This window comes from Octodon degus, unplaced genomic scaffold (genome assembly GCF_000260255.1).
Source record: "Octodon degus isolate 3935 unplaced genomic scaffold, OctDeg1.0 scaffold00207, whole genome shotgun sequence".
NCBI lineage: Eukaryota > Metazoa > Chordata > Mammalia > Rodentia > Octodontidae > Octodon > Octodon degus.
The window spans coordinates 3,514,444-3,534,782 of NW_004524783.1; the positions used below are offsets into that span (position 1 = coordinate 3,514,444).

Sequence of the window (20,339 nt, forward strand, 5' to 3'; positions counted from 1 at the left end):
GATTTGAAACTGTCTCATTGCTATCTGTTTATCAATAAAACTTTGAAAAAAATAAAATTATAGGGACTGGAAAAAAAATAAAATAAAAAGAGATCACTTAAAAAAAAAAAAAGAAAATGAAACAGGTAATCTGTAACGATGAAGGACACTTAACAGAATGCAAAAATCCACAGAAGAATTCTTCAGGCTGACATGGCTCCACTGGAGAAGTCTATAAATACTTAAAGAGGAATTAATACCAAGTCCACACAGTATCTTCCAGAAAAATAGGGGCAATACTTTCCAATTCATTTTGCCACGCTAGTCATATTCTGAGACCAAAACTAGTTGATAGAACAAAAAAGAAAATTATAGATTAACATTCTTCATGAATATAGATAAAAACATCTTTAGCAAGATATAAGTAAATGTACTTCAGAATTATATACTATAATCAAGAAGAGTTCATTCTAAGGAAGATTGGCTCAGTATTTCAAAATTAACCATATTAATATGTTAAAGAAGGAACATATTAATTGAAAAAATATTTAGTAATACTCATTACTAATTCATGCTAAAAACACTCAAGAGAAGCAGGAACAAGAGAACCTGCCCAACTTACTGAAGAACATCTACACAAATCTCCAGCTGACGTCGGATTTGATGGCAAAGGGCTGACTGTCTTCTTGCCAAAGGCCAGGAGCCCGCAGGACCTCTCCTTCCCCACTCAAGAGTTCAATGCTGGGAGTGACAGCCAGAGAAGTAGGTAGGAGAAGCCACCTGACAGGAGAGGGAAGAGCGCTTTCTTCTTGCACGTTGCTTGGAGAGAAAACTGCAAGCCTGCAATCAGTGATTTAGGCCAATCAGCAGCATAAAGGACTAACAAATTAAGTTTTTGCTCTATAGTAACAAACACGTGAATACCAAAATAAAAAATGTTTACAGTTGTTTAAAAACATATGTAAGTATAATTCTAACATAGAGAAGAATTTGTAAAATTACAAGAGCATGATGAGAAAAAAATCTCAATAAATAGGGGCTTACTATATTCAGGGATTGGCCCCCCCAACAAGGTGAAGGCACTGATTTTCCTCAAGTTGACCTACAGAAAAAAATCCCGAGAAGTATTTTGTAGAATATGTATGGCTGATACATTGTGTCAACTGGAGAAGCTCAGAAGTTTAACTAAGTAACTTAGGAGGGAGCCAGGACCTCGTAAACATCCTGCCCCATTAAAGAGGAGGGCATGAGACCCTTGGCGCTCCACTTTCCCTGGGTGAGGGGAGCCTGCTAACAATGTCTGGGAGGAAAGAGGCTTTCTCTTTCCTTTTTGCTCTTACTGATTTTACTGTCTTCTGCCACCTTGGACTGCTGTCCCTCTGCCATGCCACCTGCCTTGCAGCCAGCTGACAATGGACTGAAACCTCCACAACAGTGAGCTACATAAACCTTTCCTTCCTTAATTGTGTGTGTTCAATATTTTGTCTCAATATCAAGAGAAAAGTAGCCAGGAAAGAATTTGAAGGGTTGGGGCTCTTGCTGCGACTGTATCTGACCACATGGTTTAAGCGCTTTTGGAAATGGCTTGTGGGAAAAGCTTGGAAAGGTTTGGGTATTTTGCCTGAGAGTACAGCTGGGATCCTTAGGTTTTTCTGTATGGAAGATTCTGGTCAGAGTTCAGAAGACCAGAAAACCAATAAAGACCAGGCTCAGGTTTCTGTTGGGAAAAAGAACTGCACTGGTTGTCGCACTCCAGGTGATGTGTTTTACAGCTTGGCACAAAGCACGCCTGCATTTTGCTCATGTCCAGAGACTTTGCCCAAGACCAAGTTTAAGCATGGTAGACTAATTAGTCTGTCAAAAGAAATTTCAAGGCAGTCTAATGCTGAAGTAGTGGCATAGCTGTTGTTGGCGACTCTCAGTTGGATCCATGTTGAGAATGAAGAGCAAAGAGCCCAGCAGGATCATTTAAAATGCTGTGAGTCCAGCCAGAAGGCAGGATCCAGCGAAGCTGCAGACTACGTAGCCCGGGCCAAGAGAATCTCCACTGCCCCCGAGAACAGAAAGCAGCAGGAGAACGGAAAGGATGGTCTGAAGGCATCACAAGCAGCAGCAAGTCTTCACTCTGCAGTCTCAGAGCTGCAAAGATGAAAGACTACTGAAGACAGGTTTTTGAATTTGGAATTTTGAAAAAGAAGAACAAATGGGAGGATGAATCTACTGAATAGCTATAGTAATCAAGACTGTGTGGTTGATCAGAGGATTAATTAGATCAATGGAACAGAGAAGAAATGGCCTTACATAAACAGGTTGGAACACTTTTTGATATCAAAAAAGGGCATGCTTTTTTTTGTGACTGGCTCAGCCCTGGAGGCAGGACTGGTGTAGCAGGTGGAGCTGGGATCGAACTGCAGTCCTTGTGCATTTGCCTGAGCTTGCCTACGCAGGTGCTTTAGACCACTGAGCTATCTCACCAGTCCAAAGGCAGGCTTCTTAACAAATAGTGCTAAAAAGATTCTTGGATACTCATATGCAATCAATCAATCAATCAATCAATCAATCAATCATCAATCAACAGAGTAAATGAAACAAAGCAAAATGAAAGCAGTAACAAAAATTCCTCAACCTAAACCTCACACCTTATTCAGAAATTAACTCAGAATGGACCATCAACTTAAATATAGTATGTGAAACTTAAAAGTTAAAAAAAAATAGGAAAAATCCTCAGTTTAGGGCTAGGTAAAGTTTCTAACTCAACACCAAAAGCTTGATCCATGAAATACTGAAATAATCATCAAGATGAAAAACACTTGTTCTGTGAGCGCTCCTGTGACGAAACACTCCAGAGAGGAGCAAGTCTACACAGGCCGCATCTCCAGCTACGGACCAGTGTTCACCAGAAATGAGGAACTCTCAAGCTCAACAATTAAATGCCAAGCAATCTGGGAGGAAAGTGTAGTTCAGGGGCACAGGGCTTGCTTAGCATATTTGAGGCCCTGGATTTGACTCCCAGCAGTATAAAACCAAACCAAAAGTCAAACTAAACTACTATAAAACAAGGAAAAAGGTGAAAAACTTAAGGCATTTTACTTAGGAGCATAAATACACATGCAAGTAAAACACTCAAAAAGGCGCTCCTTACCATAAACCACAGGGAAAATGCCAAGTAAACCACAATCAGACATTACCCATTTGTTAGAATGACCAAAGAAAGAAGTGACACCAGCAGGTGCTGGCGAGGGTGTGAGGAAGCAGGGCTCCTACACTGCTCGCAGAATGCAAAAACGATGCAGCCATTCTGAAAAGTCTGGCAATCCTGAAACAATTTCATATGCAACCACAAAATAACCTGTCACTGGTCTTCTCCCAGAGAACTGAAAGCTTTTTTTGCACAAAACACCTTAAAAATATTCAGAGAAGCCTTACACCTAACAGCCCAAAGCTGGAAAACCTCAGATGCCTTTTCATGTGGGCATAAGACTAAATTGTGGTGCACTGGCACCGTGGAATGTTGCTGGTGAATAAAAACTACTGATATATACAGCCCTTGGATGAGTCTTCAGAGATAGGCTCAATAAAAAGGATGATCTCATTTATCTAGCTCTGCAAAATGATACTATAGAAATGGCTGGTGACAGTGTAAAGGAGGGTATGATGGCAAAAAAGGGACTGGGGCAGCTATCAAAAAGCAACCCCAGGGCTCATGGTGGGATGGAAATGCTCTGCATCTTGGTGGTACTGAAGTCAATATTCTGGTTGGGATGTCACCTCACCCTTTTGAAGATGTGATCAATAGAGGCAGGGTGCAAAACAGTATGTATTATACAGCTCTACTTACGTGAAGTTCAAAGGCAAAGTCAGCCACAGGTGGTGGGAATCAGAGCAGCAGTCACCTCTGGTGGGCAGCACCTTCTGGGGTGATGGGTAACAGGCGAGGCGCATGCTCTACATTTTTCTTTGATCAGTGAGCACGGGTGTGTACAGCATATCTATAAACACTTGTAATACATGAAAATCATGTAAAAATTTAGCTGAATAACCGAGTACACTTAAGTATAGTGTAAGTAGTACACTTTATTTCTGTAATCAGAGCTCATATAAATCTGAGAATCATTTTACCAGTTCCACAAAGTTTTGCATCAAATGTTTTTGCTCTTTCCTTCTAATGATGCTCCCTACGATGACATTTAGAATTCTGCTAAATCTTGGTGATTCCCACTGCCCACCCTACCTTTGGGATAAAGAACATCCATGGATTCAAAAGATTCATAAGTAGTAACTTATGCAGAATGTAAAAGTCTTGATATTTGAATGAAAACACACGTAGTGACCACACTAGCACACACATCTGACCACACCTTTCACTCGCATGTTCTTGGCTAATCTTACAGGAATACTCACTCAGCAAGTGTGAGGGTAAAAAGGAAAACGTCACAGCCTCAGGGGTCTGATGCTCTGTGACAAGATGGACCAGAACTGACCTTGAAGTCACCAGCCTGGGGGGTTCCCTTGGGACTTGTGTGGGGGGCACACCTTACGGATCAGCGTCCGACATTCTCACCTCAGGCTCAGGAGACGTGTCGTCCTTTTAGTGGTCTTCCCCTTAGGATTTTGGCAAACACGAAACACTGCTCCTTAGTAGAGTGCTCAGTAAGTGCTACCTCAGATGGGAAGAACAGAAGAATCAAAACGATATGATACTGTCATTAGGAAAATGACCTATGGTCAGCTGTGGGGACCAGCAGGGCAGCGAATCACACCGGCCTCACAGCCCCGCAGCATCAGACCCAGGGGGCAGCGGCTGCCAATACTCTATAGACCAAGGGACCCTGACGTCTTCTCCGCAGGTGCTACATTTCAGTTGTAATCCAGTGCTTGAACCCAGGTGCTTCATCCTTCCGAGGCCAGAATGAAGTCTTCCCCTTCGTGCTGATTCTCACTAAAGCAGGAAGCACCCCCCTGCCCATCAAGTCAGCTTCTGCGCCGGGATACACCACTGTCCCCAGGGGACCCCAGCCCAGAATACTCGGCCCTCTCCCACTTGCAGGAGGCTCCGCTTCAGTCTCCCCCTCAGCGAGGTCTCATTCAACAGTGACCAAGTTAAATAAAAAGCCTAACACAAAAATCAGGCAAATATGTTTAATTGTTTAAAATAACTGATGGCAAAATAAAATATTTACATCACATCATACTGTGTAAACATGTACGTCTCTGTACAAAGAAATATACATGCAAAATCATGTAAAAACTCAACTGAATAAAAGAAACAATACACAAATAAAAAAGTTATGAGGTTACGGATACACATCCAGTTTGGAATCCAATTTCTTTTAAAAAGTTTCTGTACAATTTTACAAGAAGAAACAAAAACCTAACAAAGGAATAAATAAGATACACTGGAAGCTGCAAAGCTTGGCTGTGCCAGTTTATGGCTCAAGACCCAGATGCTGGCTGGCTTGGGAAGCAGGCTGGCCTCTTTTTTAGTGTATTTCACACAATAAAGATAAAAGGACATCCAGAAAAATTCAAGTGAGCCCAGAAGCTCTGCCTCCTTGCGGAGAGGCCTCCCCACACCAGCGCTAATTCGGCCACAGTGACACGGGCACTGGGTACCAGCCTCAGGGCGGCCAGTGCTTAATTGGCTTTAATTTCTTACCAAAAGTTCAAAATCTAGCCAATTTTTTATACAGAAAGTTGAATGTCAAAAAGTTTAAAAAGTAGTAAATGTCCAGACTGATTTTGGGAAAAAAATAATACTTTGGCATTCTGAATAATAGCATAATAAATTTTAAAACATTACCCTATTATCCAGTTTTATATTCAGAGTATGAAATCACTTTTTACAGTGCTCAAAACTGACAAATTTCACGAAAAGTTAAGACTCCTTGCACCGATGGCAGAGGGCTACAACAACCTCCCCCAACACACACACACACACACAAAACCATAAAGCTCACTGTACGAAGTATGTGCTTTTTCTATATATTTATTACAGGTACAACAGAGGTCTTCATAAATAGTTGCATAAAATGTTAAAGCCACAACATTGCACATGATATGAAATAAAACCAAAACAAAAAGAAAACCAACAAAAAACCCCAATGAGTGCATTTACAGTATTTTCCTCTGACTATACCGCTCAACAATCTGATTGACGGCTCGGGGCAGGAATGGGGTGGCGGGGCTGGGCCCCACCTGATGTCGCCATTGACGGGCAGACCCATGGGCCCCAGAGGAAGGCCCAGGCGGTGGGTGGCAGACTGGCGGGGGGCGTGACAGACCGAAGGCAGGAGGTCTTATATACAAGTAAGGCCCACATTTCATCAGAGCAAAACAATTCATCCTGTTTTATGCAAAAGTCTGAGGTTGAGTGCACATTTGAGAAACCAAGCCTGGTGCCCCTGTGCAATGCACACAGACAAGCTGGCTGGAAAAGCTCAGCGCCAGGCGGCTGTGGGTGCTCGCGCGGCGTGAGAGGCCGGCGCCGGAGGAGTCTTCCCCAGAGATGCACAGTGTCTTTGTTTTGTTCATTAACACCAGTGGTTGAACATAGGCATTTTGTTTCCTTGGATAAATCTTGAAAATGTTAAATTTGCAAAATTCTATTCATGTTCGCTTAAAAAAGTATCTTTTTATTTTTTGCAGAACCTGAATAAAATACTGTGATACAGCAATACAGTCTCTGTCTTGGCAGAGCATAACCGAAGGTCCTCCACCCCAGCGCAGCGTGCAGCTCTGCGTCCAAGTGCTGCCGAGCGCAGCTCACTTGGAACGCAATTTCACACGATGAACGGTCGGCAGCTGGTCTGTTAGCTTTGTTTTTTTCTTCAAAATTCAAATTAACAGCTGATTGGCAGGTGAAAGAGAATGAGAGAGAACTTCAAGACAGGTCAAACTCGAGGCAGAAGCCTGCTCTGTAAGAAATTTTTAATGCTACGAATAGGTCGAACATCATTCTGGTGTTTGCGCCGCTCAATGAAGGAGGTCAGTCTGGATGTGTCGAGGACGCCCGTGCCCATGTTGTTGCCGCTGCCCACTTGCAGCCACTGCTCCTGGAGGGCCAGCGCAGCCGAGGGACGCTTGGCGGGATCCTCCTGCAGAAGGAAGCACACAAACTCCTTGGCCTTCTGGCTAATGCCTTTAAAGTAGTCATCTGGGAAACTAAAGTCTAATCGGCAAATGTTCAGGCAGGTCTCTTCCACGCTGTCGTCCAGGAAGGGAGACACACCACTGAGAAGCACGTACGTGAGCACTCCAACACTCCACATGTCCGAGGTCAGGGAGACAGGGTTCCCGAGGATGATTTCTGGGGCTGCAAACTCAGGGTTCCCCAGCAACTGGTGAATATAGTAGGTCGTGTTGAGCTGGACAGCATCTCCAAAGTCAGTCAGCTTGATTGTTGGTTTGGCCAAACTCTGATCCACAAGAATATTCTCAGGCTACGACACAAGACAAGATAGCTGTCATTCTCCAGCAGCCCAGTCGGAAGCTGACCCTGACAACTGTCAGAAACCTTGCTGAGGGAGAAGGCATCTGGCAGCTGTCTAGGACTCAAAGGGTCAAACAGTTAACAAGGCTGGTCTAGGAAGCCGGGCGCCCAGTTCTCCCCCAGCACTGTGACTCTTCCCTTCCTGCGTTACCATGCACCTCGACCCCATACCAACCCAGCAAGACATAAAGAAACTTTCTAACGCCCTCGTGAAGTGTTAGAACACTGAAGCATTTGCCTAGTACTCTACTGTGTCTGTCACTCAACACAGCCATTACAAACAGGAATAACGTGCAATTCCCCTCTGCCTTCCCTCCTTTTCCCTGGGGCCCAGGCACTGGAGAGCTTCAGAAGACAGAACGGGAGAGGCACTCCGAGGCGAGCTAGAGGCTGGGCATAGGGGTCTGCCAACCTTGAGGTCCAGGTGCGCTATCCTGCAGTTGTGAAGGTATCGGACGGCTTCCAGAACCTCCCCCAGGTGCGCTCTGATCTTCCCTTCGGTGAGGCTTCCCCATCGGACCACGCAGTCCAGGAGGCGACCCTGATCAGCCCTGCAGAGGCAGGGACGAGGGTGCTGTTATGAGATGCTTGCGCTGACTGACTTCTTCAGGCTAGTAACAAACAAGCATGCGAGGCTACTGCGAAGAGCTCCCTGGCATTTCCGGGCTGTACTGCTGCTAACAGTACCCCTTGACAGAAAGGGCAGCTCTTTGAACTTTGTCTGTGAAGATGTGAGTGGGAAACAAGGTCCCTGTTCTTGAGGGAGCTGGGTGGTGGAGAGGCACCTCCAGGGATTCACCTGGCTCTGTCCTGGGATAAAAGACTGGTAAGCACTGGGCAGTGCCTGGCACACGGCAGGCATTGCCAAACTACCTGGTGTAGGGAGAAAGATTACCTCACCACATCCCTGAGCCTTGGTTTCCTCATCTGTAAAATGGTCATGTGAGGACTGGATGAGATGGTAAGGTAAGGAGTCAGACAACAGAACAATGCAGTGTTTACTACAGGGCTCAAATTTTTCCTATTCAGAGCTAACTCCCCAACCCCCTTCCTTTTCTTCCCTGGGACTGACCCAGGCCCCATGCCCGGGTCAGCTCTCACTGAGTGAGGGTCCTGGCCCTCTTTTATTCTGACGTACGCTCTCATTACATTGCTCAGACTCACTGAAACTGACTCTCCGGCCTTAGTCTCCCAGGTAGCTGGGACTATGGGCATGACCCACTGCACCTGGACGGAAGTCACTTCTAATATTTAAGAAAGAGTGTGCTGGGGGCGGGGCAGGAATGTAGCTCAGGGGCAAAGCGCCTGCCTGAGAAGTGCAAGGTCTTGAATTCAATTCCTGGTACAAAAAATTAAAAAAACCCACACAGTACTGCGGCCTACTAGAACTGAAAGCTCAGAATTCACCTGATCCTCAATACTCTCTGAGAAGTGTACTTCACTGTTCCTACCTTACAGAGGAGGATATCCAGGCAGAGAAGGTCTGAAACTTTCCCAGGCCCCCCACTCCTAAGCAAAGAAGCCAGCATTGGATGGAGCCTCTTGGAATATGGGCCTTTGCTGCTGTCTTCTTTTGCAAAACAAATTTATAGGAAGATTAGCCACCTGTCTGTCCAATAAGTAGGATGTTTTTAAAAAATGTATTTGGGCTTGGACTCGTAGTGATCCTTGTTTTCAGCCTCCCCAGTGCTGTGATTACAGGTGTGTGACACCACGCCTGGTACAGATGGCTGGCTCAGTACGCTTAGGGGCAGGGCCGGCACCACATGTGGTGCCAGGGATTGTGAACCACGGTCCTTGCACTGCCTAATCAGGCGCTTAGTCTGTTGCACTATCTCTCTGGCCCAGGAGGATTACTCAGTGTGTTATTTGTTCTGAAAATTAGTTCTGTGTGGTGAGACCAAACTGTAACTTTCCAGAAAAAAGGCCTGACACCCAAGGGCCCTGGAACTTCAGCCAGAAAGTGAGACCTGGGAGGTTTTGCCAAGAATTGTCAATAGTGATAGTACTTGCTCACTATTACCAAGCTCCCTCCAGAAGGAGCAGGGTCTGGAGCTCAGAGGCCAGGCTGGCCTTGCACGTCAGCTCTGCCAGACAGCACTGCGTCCAGCCCTCCAGCCCTCCACAGAAGCTGGCTTCTGAGGGCACTGAGGCTGAGAAATGAGTCAGCAGGCGGGTGGGGAGAGCAAGTGTGCTGCTCCCCGCTGCCCTGGCACATGCAGTCTGGCAGAGGGGCTGGGAAGCTGGCCCCAGGGCCTAGGGGAGTTTCAGCTGCAGCAGCACTGCAGGTAGGTGGGTGAGCCTGCCTGAGACCCCACTGTCACCTAGGGTCTGGGTTTGCCAGCAGAGGGTGGCTGAGTCTAGACCTGGGGTTGCCTGGGTCCTTGCAACCTCACCCTGTGAAGGGTGGTGTATGGTGCATTTTCAATCTTGTGAAGAAAAGGAATACAGCGGAGAGTCCCAGGAGCAGGGCCGAGGAGGCCTGCGGGTGGTGGCTTAGCTCGGCCCGTTTCCTGGGTGTGTCTGCTCTTGGGGTGTGGTAGTAGTTGCTCTGCCCATCCTATTCTGCCTACCCCAGAACAGACGCAGACTTCTAAACAATGGCAAAAGGCCTTGCCCTTGCCCGTGGAAAAGGAGCTGGAAACCCAAGTAAATGCAGGAAATAATTTCCTCCAAAAAGGCAGAATACAGAAAACACAAAGATGTTTCGCAGAGATTAGAAAGTTGCTGGACAGGGTTTCTTAGCCTGGCTGGCTGACATCAGGTAGAGTGACTGCACCCTGGTTGGGGGACTGTCATGCACCTTGCAGGAGGAGTGCAGCAGCCAGGCCACTGCCTGCTAGCCGCCCCCAGCACCTGCAACAGCCAGGCCATCAGACACCTCGCCACCCCTGGGGGCAGGGGAACCGCAGAGAAAAGCGTCACAGCCGTCACATGCGGTTTCTTCACACAGCTGCTTTGTTTTTAGAACCCCACAGAGCATGTCACGGGTGCCACAGAGGCTGCTCTGGCTGGAGCGTCTGTGCCTGGCTCCTTTCTCTCTTGGGGGAGCTGACCTTCCCACCCTGATCAGCTCCCTTGGCAGCTGCCCGATAGGCATGCTGGCCTGGGCAGCACCAGCAGCGTCTGAGCTGGCCACTCTAAGGCCTGACTGAGCACACATGGCCCTCAGCAGGCACTCACTGGGTAGCACGTCAGCCCTGGGCTGCCCACCGTGGCTGGGGCTTCAGCACAGAGAAGGCTTGGCCTCTTGCAAGCCCTGGAGGCCAGGCTGGTCATCAGGCTCCCTGCGGACGCAGGGGCCTGGGACAGCACAGGGTGAAGACACCCTTTCTTACTGCCACGACTGGAGAACTGTAAAACCCTGGTCTCTGAGTAAACTTCAGTTTTAGACCTTTTGTGAATTCTAAAATACCACTTCCTAGCCTTCTTCGAGAATAAAAAGACAAACTATCGCACAGAGAGGAAAGCCAGGTGAGGACGCACATTTCCAAAATGAGGACATAGCTGGTGGGAGTCTCAAAGGTGTCAAGGAGGCCAACAAGGAGCGGGTGCTGGAGGTTCTGCAGGACGCCGAGCTCATGCGTGACCTGGTCGCGCTTCATCAGCTTCTTGTTCACAAACTTCGTGGCCACTGCTCGCTTGGTTCCTTTCTGATCGCATTTCTTAACAACGGCAAATCTGCCCCTGTAAGGATGTTGAGAAGATCAACGTCAGTGACACAAGAGGTGGGACAAGAGGAGACGCTGCTCCCCAGACTGGGTATGAGGCTGTCCCAGTGGGTGCGCTAGCTCCTGGCCACACTGGAGAGGCCCAAGTTCTGCCCATGTCCATGCCCTTGTCACACTCCAGGGGGCAGCCTCCCTCCCACCTGCCTGGTTTGGGCAGGCCTGGCGGCTTCCTGACCTCTCAGGGGGGCAGAAGTGGAAGTGTGAGAGCCTTTCCTGGCGACATCTCCCACCTTGGTCCTTAGGCACAACTTTCACCATGGCAAGGAGCTGGTTTCCCCTGCACTGAGGCCTGCGTGGGCAGGGTCTACGAAGCCATCCCTGCAGCCCACCCTCAGTGCCCTCCTGTGCCTGAACCGTATCTAGATTAGTCAATCTGGGACCTCAGGCCTGAGCCTATGTCACACAGGAGGGCATGGCACTGACCCTGTGGCAGGAGGCGGCAGGCTGGGGGATTTAGAGAAGCCACTTTTGCCCTTTCTCCTCTGCGTCCTCCCAGTAACCAAGTGGGCTGAGGAGGTACAGATGTGGTTCCTCAGGCTGTAGCCCCTGCCTCTGCTCTGCTGGAACGGCTCCTCTATTACACGCAGAGAGCCAGAATGTTGATATGAAGGCAGGCTCCAAGTATTAGAGCAAGGCCTGCATGAACAGCCGGCCTCACCGAGACAGACTGAGGAGCGTCAGCCCTGCCAGCCCACCGTGCTGTGAGGAGGAGCACCTTGCTCCTCGCGAGGCAGCCAAAAGGCTTCCAGACTCAGCTGAGCCGCTGGCCACGGGAACATGGAGTGCTGCTGGTGCAGCTTCCTAGAAAGCTCTCCAAAGGGGATGAATGAGCAGGGCACAGGGCCTTCCTCTCCAGCCGTGGTGACCGGAGGTGTGAGTGTGGTGCAGCATTGCAGCCTGAGTGTCCAGCACCAGGGAGCTGCGGGCCTGACTGCCCTTGTGCCTCTATGTTGAAATCGCTTTCTCAGTTTGGTCACGAGAATCCCAACACTCTGTCTAACACTAACGGTGTAACTTTTCTAAACCCCCATGCCCAACTGAAACTTCAAAGGCACGGCCAGCTTGTCCTCTGTGGGGTTCAAGAGAATGAAGCAGCCCGTGACTCTTCTGAAGCTCCCCTGGGTGGCGTCCAGCTTGGCCTGTCTAGATGTGTAGGTAGGAAGGAAGCCCATTCACTGCACCAGGGGACGGCCTGCGTCCAGGGCAGCGGTGTCCCACTCTCTCTGGGAGCCTGGCTGGAAACAGCTTCTTCACTGCCCACTGCTTACTCTCTGAAGGCAACTGCAGGTTCCCCTTCCCATCCACACAGGAGCTCCTCCTGCAGCATGGCGTTCACCACCCGTCTACGTGTGAGGTGTGCAGGAGGGCTCTGCTTGTTACCTGCCGAGCTCAGCCACCTCGCTGTAGAAGCAGTCAAAGTTGTTCTTCCAGGTCACCAAGATCCCATCACTCCCTGGACCTGCAAGGAGAGCAGCATTTCCCGAGCATGTAGCCAACCTGCACTAGCCACAGGGCAGCTGCAAGAGGCCTGGAACATCAGAGGTGGGGCCACTAGAGTGAGGTTGTGCTCAGCGTCACATGCCTGGGTGCTGGGACTCAGCTTCGAAAGAGGATGTATGACAGCTCATAAACAATTTAGTCAGGCTGCATCAGTCTGTCATGCTGAAGCATGGATACACTGGGGTAAATTAAATGCTAGTAAAACTAATCCTATGTTTCTTCTTTTAAAACCAGTGGTAGAAAATCTGAAACTGCTGTTTTCTATTTTATTTCTAAAGGGCTACACTCCTGAGGAGCCCCTTCTGTTCCCTGGGCCATGTGCCCTGAATCTGTCTCTATCACAGACATGAGAAGCCAAGAGCTTTATCTTTATCTACTACTTGGCGGGTTTCATAAATCAAACAGGCTACAAGTGCAGGTTAAGTTTTACTATACAAGTGGCAACTGCAAAGCACTTGCCAATAACGTGTGTAGTACTGTGAGTGTTCAAAAGAAAAGAGGCATTAGTGCTAAGGCTTTCTTCCTCACAATGGGTCACTGAGCTGGCCAGGGCCGCAGGCACTCTGTGGCCACAAAGTTCCCAGGTGCGGCCTCTGCTTGGCACTCTGCCCGTAGCGCTTCACTGTGGCGGCTGTGTGTGTGTGTGGGGGGCTGGCAACGCGCACCACCGCAGCCCTGGCCTCCAGCTGCAGCTGCTGAGGTGCCTGGGCCTGGCCTCCAGCTGCAGCTGCTGAGGTGCCTGGGCCATTCCTGTCCCGAGCTGCTGTCACTGTGCTCAGCCTTGGCTTTCTAGGCACCTGAGAGCGCGGCTGGGGCCCGGGCTGCAGTCAGGGCCACAGAGAGCTCAGGGCCATGGCCAGCCTCTTGCAGGGCGGGAACAGCCTCTACACAGACGGGACAGGAGCCACCAGTGGGGAGCAGCACCCCAGTGACCTCACACAGCAAATTATCCTGGCCCGCAAGTGACACAGCTTCTCACACGGACAACCTGGGCCAGGCCAGGCCCTGCAGAACGGCCTGCGTGATATCTCCCTAAAGGCCTCAAGGAGCTAGAAGTGGTTTATGTGATAGCAATGCTCACATACTTCTTTTTCCATTATTTTTGCACTCACATCTCCATGGTGTGAAGCCTTAGAGGCAAGTATCTAAGCTTTGAGTAGGAACTTATTAAAAAATAACCAACAATATAAATTCTATGAGATCTTTTATAATTTAGAAAGTGAGGGCTGGCCTGATAGCTCAGCGGACTAAAGCGCCTGCTTAGGCAGAGCACAGTGGCCGGGGTTTGACCCCTGGCATGCCGTGCCGGTCCTGCGTGTGGGGTGTGCTGAGATGGCAATGGAGACTGCGTGTGGTGGCGCACGCCTGTAATCCCAGCATGTGGGAGGCTGAAAACAGGAGAATCACTACAAGTCAGATCTACATAGTGAGATCCTGTAGACCTGTCCTAAATACACAAAAGAAAAAAAAATTTAGAAAGTGATTCTTTACTTTCAAATTCAAGACTTTCATGTGATGACACAAAAACCCAAAATTGTCCTTTCTCTGATTTAAGTTAAATACATGAGGTTAAGATGCACAGGATAGAGTTCTAAAGAAGATGTGCTGCTGACCAGGGTGCTCTAGAGCTCACTTCTTCTTTGTTTTGAGACAAGGTCTTGCTTTGTTGTCCAGGCTGCCCTTGACCTCCTGCCTCAGCCTCCTGAGTGCTACAATTACAGATGTGTCTGGTTTTGTTTCATCTTTGAGTTGGGTCTTTTGTTTTCTGCTGTACAAAGCTTCCAACACCTGGAATAGCTGAAGGATGGAGAAGTCTCAGCTGCTCCGTGCTGTGCAGTTTCCAGAGGGACAGTGAGAAGCCAGGCAAGACCTGCTGCTTTCTGAGAATCTGCTCATAGAACTACAAGAAGTTCAACAAGGCCTGCTATGGCTTCCATCCATGTAGCCTCCAGCTGGGGACGGAGCAGCTGGGGCTGGCACCCAGGGTTAGCGTGCTGAGGGCCATGTGGGGCAGGCTTCTGTTGGTCCCCGCAGCTCCTCAGTCACGTGAGCGAGTCCCATGAAGCAGAGGGGACACACTTTGCCCTCCTCTCCTCTCCTCTCCTCTCCTCTCCTCGTGAAATCGACTTAGATCAGAGCTACACTCAGTGGTAGGTCTGGGAGAACACGTGTTGAGCAAGGAGGGAGCATTCTGGCAAGCTGTGCAGTGGCTCGAGTCACCCTCCTTCCAGGAGTGGGAGTCCCCAGGGCCCGTGCTGCTGGGCAGAGCTCGACGAGCATGCCCCGTCATAGCCACATGCGCACCTTCCTTTGGAGGCTCCATGGCGGCTTCCTGTTCTACAGAAACTTAGGTCATAGCAAGACTCCAGGACTCTCGGAGGACGGTGCTGTGTGCTCGGGTAGCTTACCTAGAACCCTCAGACTGGCCGCCGACGTTGCTGAACCCATGTCGTTCACAGCTATGCATGTGTAGATGCCGTCGTCCTCCGTGGTCACTCCAATGATCTTCAGAGTGGCCTCCCCCAAATCACTGCCACACACAGAACACTGGTGTCACAAAGGCTCTACACTCTGGGTACCAGCTCTAACTTCTCTCCTCAGGCCACAGGCAGTCAGGTGCTTAGTATTGGTGAGGAGTTTTAAGTGGCTCGCATCTCACACCCAGCCCTAAAACGTGTATTCAGACAGCCTAGGTGCTGACGGGGATGAAGAAATGGATCCCATCCACTGACTGAGCAAAAGACATGCTCCCAGCGGGCAGGTCTCTCACCTGTAGGAGATGCTGTAGTGGCCATCGCTGTTCACGGTGTTGTGCTCAGGGCCCTTCCAGGTGATCGAGGCCTTGGGCCGGCCACAGACTCGACATCTAAGAACAACGGTCTCCCCTGTCTCACATGTGACCTCATTCAACGGGATGACAAATTCTGGGGGGACTGCAAGGGGAAGGAACTGGTCAGCCTGCCCCCTCTCCACATCGCAAGGCACCCCTAACTAGCCAGCAGCTAGGCTGCGGCCCAAGCCCAGGATGCCACAGGAAACCTGTTCCCAGGGCTATCCTGGGAGCTCTGAAATACCTCAGATCTGTGACCCCAAAACTGGAGGAAGAGTAGCTGAACTCACCGTCATAAATGTAGTTGGGATTGAGAAGCTGAAATGGAAAAGGGAAACAGGTTTTAGCTAAAAGCCTGTGAGATTTCCAAGAAGCCAGGCATTTTGACCCCAAGGCTACAGTTACTGTTGCAAGACTAGAAGAAATAGACTCCGCAAGGCTAATCACGGCAAGGCTAAGGCAAGGCTAATCACGACACACCACTGCTCACTGCTGGGCTAGGCTCCTGACCCGGGTGCATGGAGGGAGATACTTTCTCTTTCTCCAGGAAAAACTCCCACAGGTTTCAGGCAACCTATCATGAGGATTAAAGCTGGTGAGGCTTCCCAAGGGAATCAGAGGTGCTGAACCTGTGTCCTGCACTGGGTCACTTCCCTCTCACCTGGGGAAGAACAAGGAAGTTGGAGCCCTGTCTATGCCTGAACCCTAAGCTCTGTGCCACGGGATTTCACTGAGTCACAGAGGCCGGGTATGTGTAGACCTGGTCCTGGCAGCATGCTCTCCAACAAGCCTGCTGAGAAGCCCCTCAGACGCTTCTCCGCCATCCAGAGGTGGGTGTGGGCGATCATTTCCCAGCACGGCCGCGCCCTCTGGCCCCTGGTGGCAGGGTGCCAAGGGCTCCTTGTTCTCACCTTCACAGATACCTTGTTGCTGAGTCCTTCCCGAGATTTCCGATATCCATTCTCTAACTTGCCTTCCCTTTTGCCGTCTTTGTCTTTTTTCTCAGATTTTTTCCTTAAGCGGAGTGCTGTGTGCCAAGATGTTGACTTCCTGGGATGCAAAGAGCATGTTGTGAGTTTACCCTCGTCTGGCACTTGGCAGGTGCCCAGTGCACACTTGATGGAAGGCCTGCGTAGCCATCTCCACCCACAACACTGAAGAAGTGGGAATGAAATGAGCAACTTCTTAAGTCAAGTTTTATGGTTAAATTACAGACCTATCTGTGGTAGTTAACACTGTGTTCTGACATCTGCTCAAGCAGTTTGGGTGCTTCGGGTTGAGACAAAGGTTTCAACAGGCAGTGCCAACTGTCCTTCCTCATCCAGTCAGCTGAAGGCAGGACCTCAGCAGATAGCCAGGCCTGCCTCTCAGGAGGGTTTCCTTGCAGCATGCTTTGACTCCGTCTGCGCAGTGGGAACTTACAATCACCTGTCTCCATCACTGCATAAGCCAATTCCTGATGACAAATGCTTTTCATAACACATGGGCTACTAGTTCTGTTTCTCTGAAGAACCCTGCTAAAGGGCTCAAGGATGTATTTTGAGGAAACCAAGCACAAGGTGGGGCTTCTTAGTTTTCTTTCTCATCAACTTATTAGGACATTAAACACCTATAAAGCAGGTATTACGGTTTACATCTAGCTGTCCCCCCAAAGCCTCATGCAGTCACTGGGGCAGCTTCTGGAGTTTGTGATTAATTCATAATCCAATGTGGGGATTATGGGTGTGAGCGCTACACCCGCCCTGGGGCGGGTAATCTGCACTACAATGTTAGCAGAGGAGAGAGGTGGGCTAGTTGCTATAGCTACTGCTCCTCCCTTGCTCTCTGAACAGGTGCCGCTCTGCCTTGGAGCCAGTTCAGTATGGACTGAAACCTCCACTAATTGTGAGCTAAATAAACCTTCCCTTTCTTCATTTTGGGTGGTGGGTATTTTGTCCCAGCAATAAGAGAAAGTAAGCAGGGTTCTTGAGTGATGCACACAATACCTGCTGCGTACATGAAGCAGCAACAACAGGGCGAGGGGTGCCATGATGGCTCCACAGGACTGCTCCTGGGCTGCCTGAGACACACTGTAACTGCCCATACTGGGCTGTGGGTGCAGCTGGGTGGGAAGAGCAGCACAGCCCTGCCCTGGTTGCATGTGTCTCATCTTCTGGAGAAGATGTTTGGTCATGAAGTTCTGTGACACTCTAGCCCCAGGATGGACCCAGCTGGCCTCCAGTACAGAGAGCATTTCGGTGTGACTGAGGGAAGGGAAAACTTGTACAAGCCAACATGGGCTCAACTTTAAGACACTGTTTAATGCAGCAGAGCTACTCAGCCGCATGAGCCATCCAGTATAAAAGGTATCACACAGCTTTTCCCTGTAGCCTGGCAGGCCCTGAACCAACGTCCTCAGCACGCCCTCAACGATGAGCTAGACTGTCTGAAGTTCCTCTCCTCCAACCAAGGACTCCTGGAGCCAATCTGTGACCAGAAAATGTCCAGTGTTTTTAAGGGCACATTAATACAAGAACCTGCTACAGTAAGCCCAAAGGATGAAAAGCACCCTGCCTTCCCTTTGGGGCTCGCGGCTTGTGCAGCAGAAGGCTGGCTCAGACAGGACACTGGTCCAGCTTCTCCTCACACCCCACGTGCACCGGCCTGCCCCGGCCACCGCATGGGTGTGTGCCACCACCAGCACTCACTTGAGAGTCCCATCGGGGTTCTCCATGATGACTGCACTGGTGTGGCCCAGGACAAAGCCTGGAATCCAGCCCTCGGCTGCGGGGCACTGGTCAGTGGCGGCTCGGAACACCAGAAACATGTTCTGCTGGTTGCTGGCCAGAATTTGAACGACCTCTCCTTGATAGACGTTTATCTCATCCTCCTTCACTGCCGTGTAATCGTGTGTCACCAGCATGGTGGAGATGTTGCTACTGCTGCTACTTTCACTCTGCAGAGGGAAACATGGAAAAAGAAAGGCAGATGGGAACTGCAGTGAGATCCGACAACAGGAGCCGGGGTCGGTGCGTACCAGGCCCGGCGCAAGGCCCCCTCGGCCAACAGGAAGGCACGGGGAACTTGAGTTTTTCTTTCCTTTTGGTAGCAGCATGGACTGCACTCAAGGCCTTCGCAATGAACTACAAATCGCCAGTTTTTAAAAATTTTTATATTTTTAGCTTTTCAGAAAGGGCTTCACTAAGTGGCTAAACTATTCAAGCTGGGCTCAAACTTTTGTTCTTCATGCCTCAGCCTTCCAAGGTGGTGGGATTACAGGTGTGCGCCACCATGCCCACCTCACTTTTCTTTCATTCTTGCTAGCTTAGTGCAATGTTTTTAATACCTGGAAATCAGGAATTCTCCACACAACAATTATTCTTAAACAAAAAACCAAACTAAAAAACAGGGCAGGGATGATTTTTTGGAGTCGCAGAGTCACTCCTCACCCAAGCAGTCACAGCACCATTAAGCATTAATAAAGGCTGGAGAGTATACTTCAGCTCACTGACAGATTAGATATGGTGATGCCCCCAAATCTTCAGATAAATGCTTATTGGGAACACATGTATTCTAGGATCACAGGTTGCCGGCCAGCCAATTTGTACAACTTTGTCACTTAACAACAACAAAAAGAATGTGGGGGCTGGCCAAATAGTTCAGTGGATTAAAGTGCCTGCCAGCAGGCGCAGGGGCCAAGGGTTCAAGCCTGGGGCCTGCCGTGCCAGCCCTGGCCCCGGCCCTGGGGCACGACAGCAATTGAGACTGGACATGGTGGTGCATGCCTGTAATCCCAGCACTTGGGAAGCTGAAAACAGGAGAATGACTATGAGTCCGATCTAGTAGTGAGACCCTGAACACCTTGTAGACCCTTCCCTAAAATACAGAAAAAAAAAATGTGGAATCTGAGGAAAGTAAATCTGCCTTCACACACTTGCACTCATCTCCTTTATATACCCCTCATAAGCAGTACTCTACTGAGTTGTCTGATCCAACTGTCCCCAAGGTGCCTTGGGGATGTGCCACGGCATCACAGTGCCACTAACCCTTTGGGCGGTGGTAACGCTGTCCTTCCTAAGCCTGCAACCCCAGGGATGCCCATAACTGATACACAGCAGGCTCTCAGAGCTGGTTAGGTGACACAGTCAAAGGCAAAACTGCAAAGTCAAGCAAAGCTGGTGTCTCAGAGCCACCTATCCAGATCCACAAACCAACTGGGTTGCTGAGCAGAATACACACAGCAGTTATCTGTCCCTGGCTCTTATTAACAAGTGACCTGCTGTTTCTAGGGGAGGAGGAGAAAGCTGAGACCACTGCCAGTTCCTAAGCTGTCTCTGGTGCACATCCCCCCTGCCCAGTTAGGATGTGGTAAATGGCGTTTAGTATCCCTTTCCTGCGAGCTCATTCTCTCTCAAAAGCTTTCATGGAGGGGCCGGGGAGATGGCTCAGTGGAATAAGCGCTTCCCTGGCAAGTGCAAGGGCCTGAGTTCAATCCCCAGTTCTGCCAAAAAAAAAAAAAAAAAAGCGTCCATGGTGCTTCAGGATGTTTAGATGCTTTTGCTGGCTTTGAGATGCCTGGCAGGGGACCACCCTGCACCCCACCGCTCAGCTGTGGTCTAGTAGTCTACCTAGGGGACAAGGGCCAGAGGTCTCCTGGCCTCCTCTAGGGAAGCCAGTGAACCAGCTCCAGAAAAGCAGGGACCAGAGCCTCCATCCACTTGCAGTCGACATTTAAATCAGGACCTCGCAGGGAGCCACATGCCCCTGCTAAGGAGCAACTGGCTCCTGTCCCTGTGGGTGCCCCCTACTTTAGCTTGAGGGGCTTTGGTCT

General features: G+C 49.6%; 1 protein-coding gene across 12 annotated transcripts in view; it reads right to left on the bottom strand.

The window, feature by feature from the left end:
- Positions 1 to 5,103: 5,103 nt before the first annotated feature.
- Positions 5,104 to 20,339, bottom strand: part of Trio (trio Rho guanine nucleotide exchange factor) — a 374,802-nt gene continuing 359,566 nt past the window's right edge. For 9 of the 12 annotated variants that reach the window (XM_023704920.1, XM_023704921.1, XM_023704926.1 and 6 more), the window contains 9 exons: positions 18,217 to 18,464; positions 16,441 to 16,579; positions 15,820 to 15,847; positions 15,470 to 15,632; positions 15,108 to 15,229; positions 12,580 to 12,658; positions 10,955 to 11,155; positions 7,881 to 8,019; positions 5,105 to 7,418 (listed from right to left, as the gene is read on the bottom strand). In XM_023704920.1, the coding sequence (XP_023560688.1) occupies positions 6,870 to 7,418; positions 7,881 to 8,019; positions 10,955 to 11,155; positions 12,580 to 12,658; positions 15,108 to 15,229; positions 15,470 to 15,632; positions 15,820 to 15,847; positions 16,441 to 16,579; positions 18,217 to 18,464 (1,668 nt within the window). In that variant the 3' untranslated portion in view covers positions 5,105 to 6,869. Of the gene's footprint in view, positions 7,419 to 7,880; positions 8,020 to 10,954; positions 11,156 to 12,579; positions 12,659 to 15,107; positions 15,230 to 15,469; positions 15,633 to 15,819; positions 15,848 to 16,440; positions 16,580 to 18,216; positions 18,465 to 20,339 lie in introns of those variants that run through there. The other 3 variants (XM_023704925.1, XM_004644739.1, XR_002818831.1) reach the window with 3 other exon arrangements.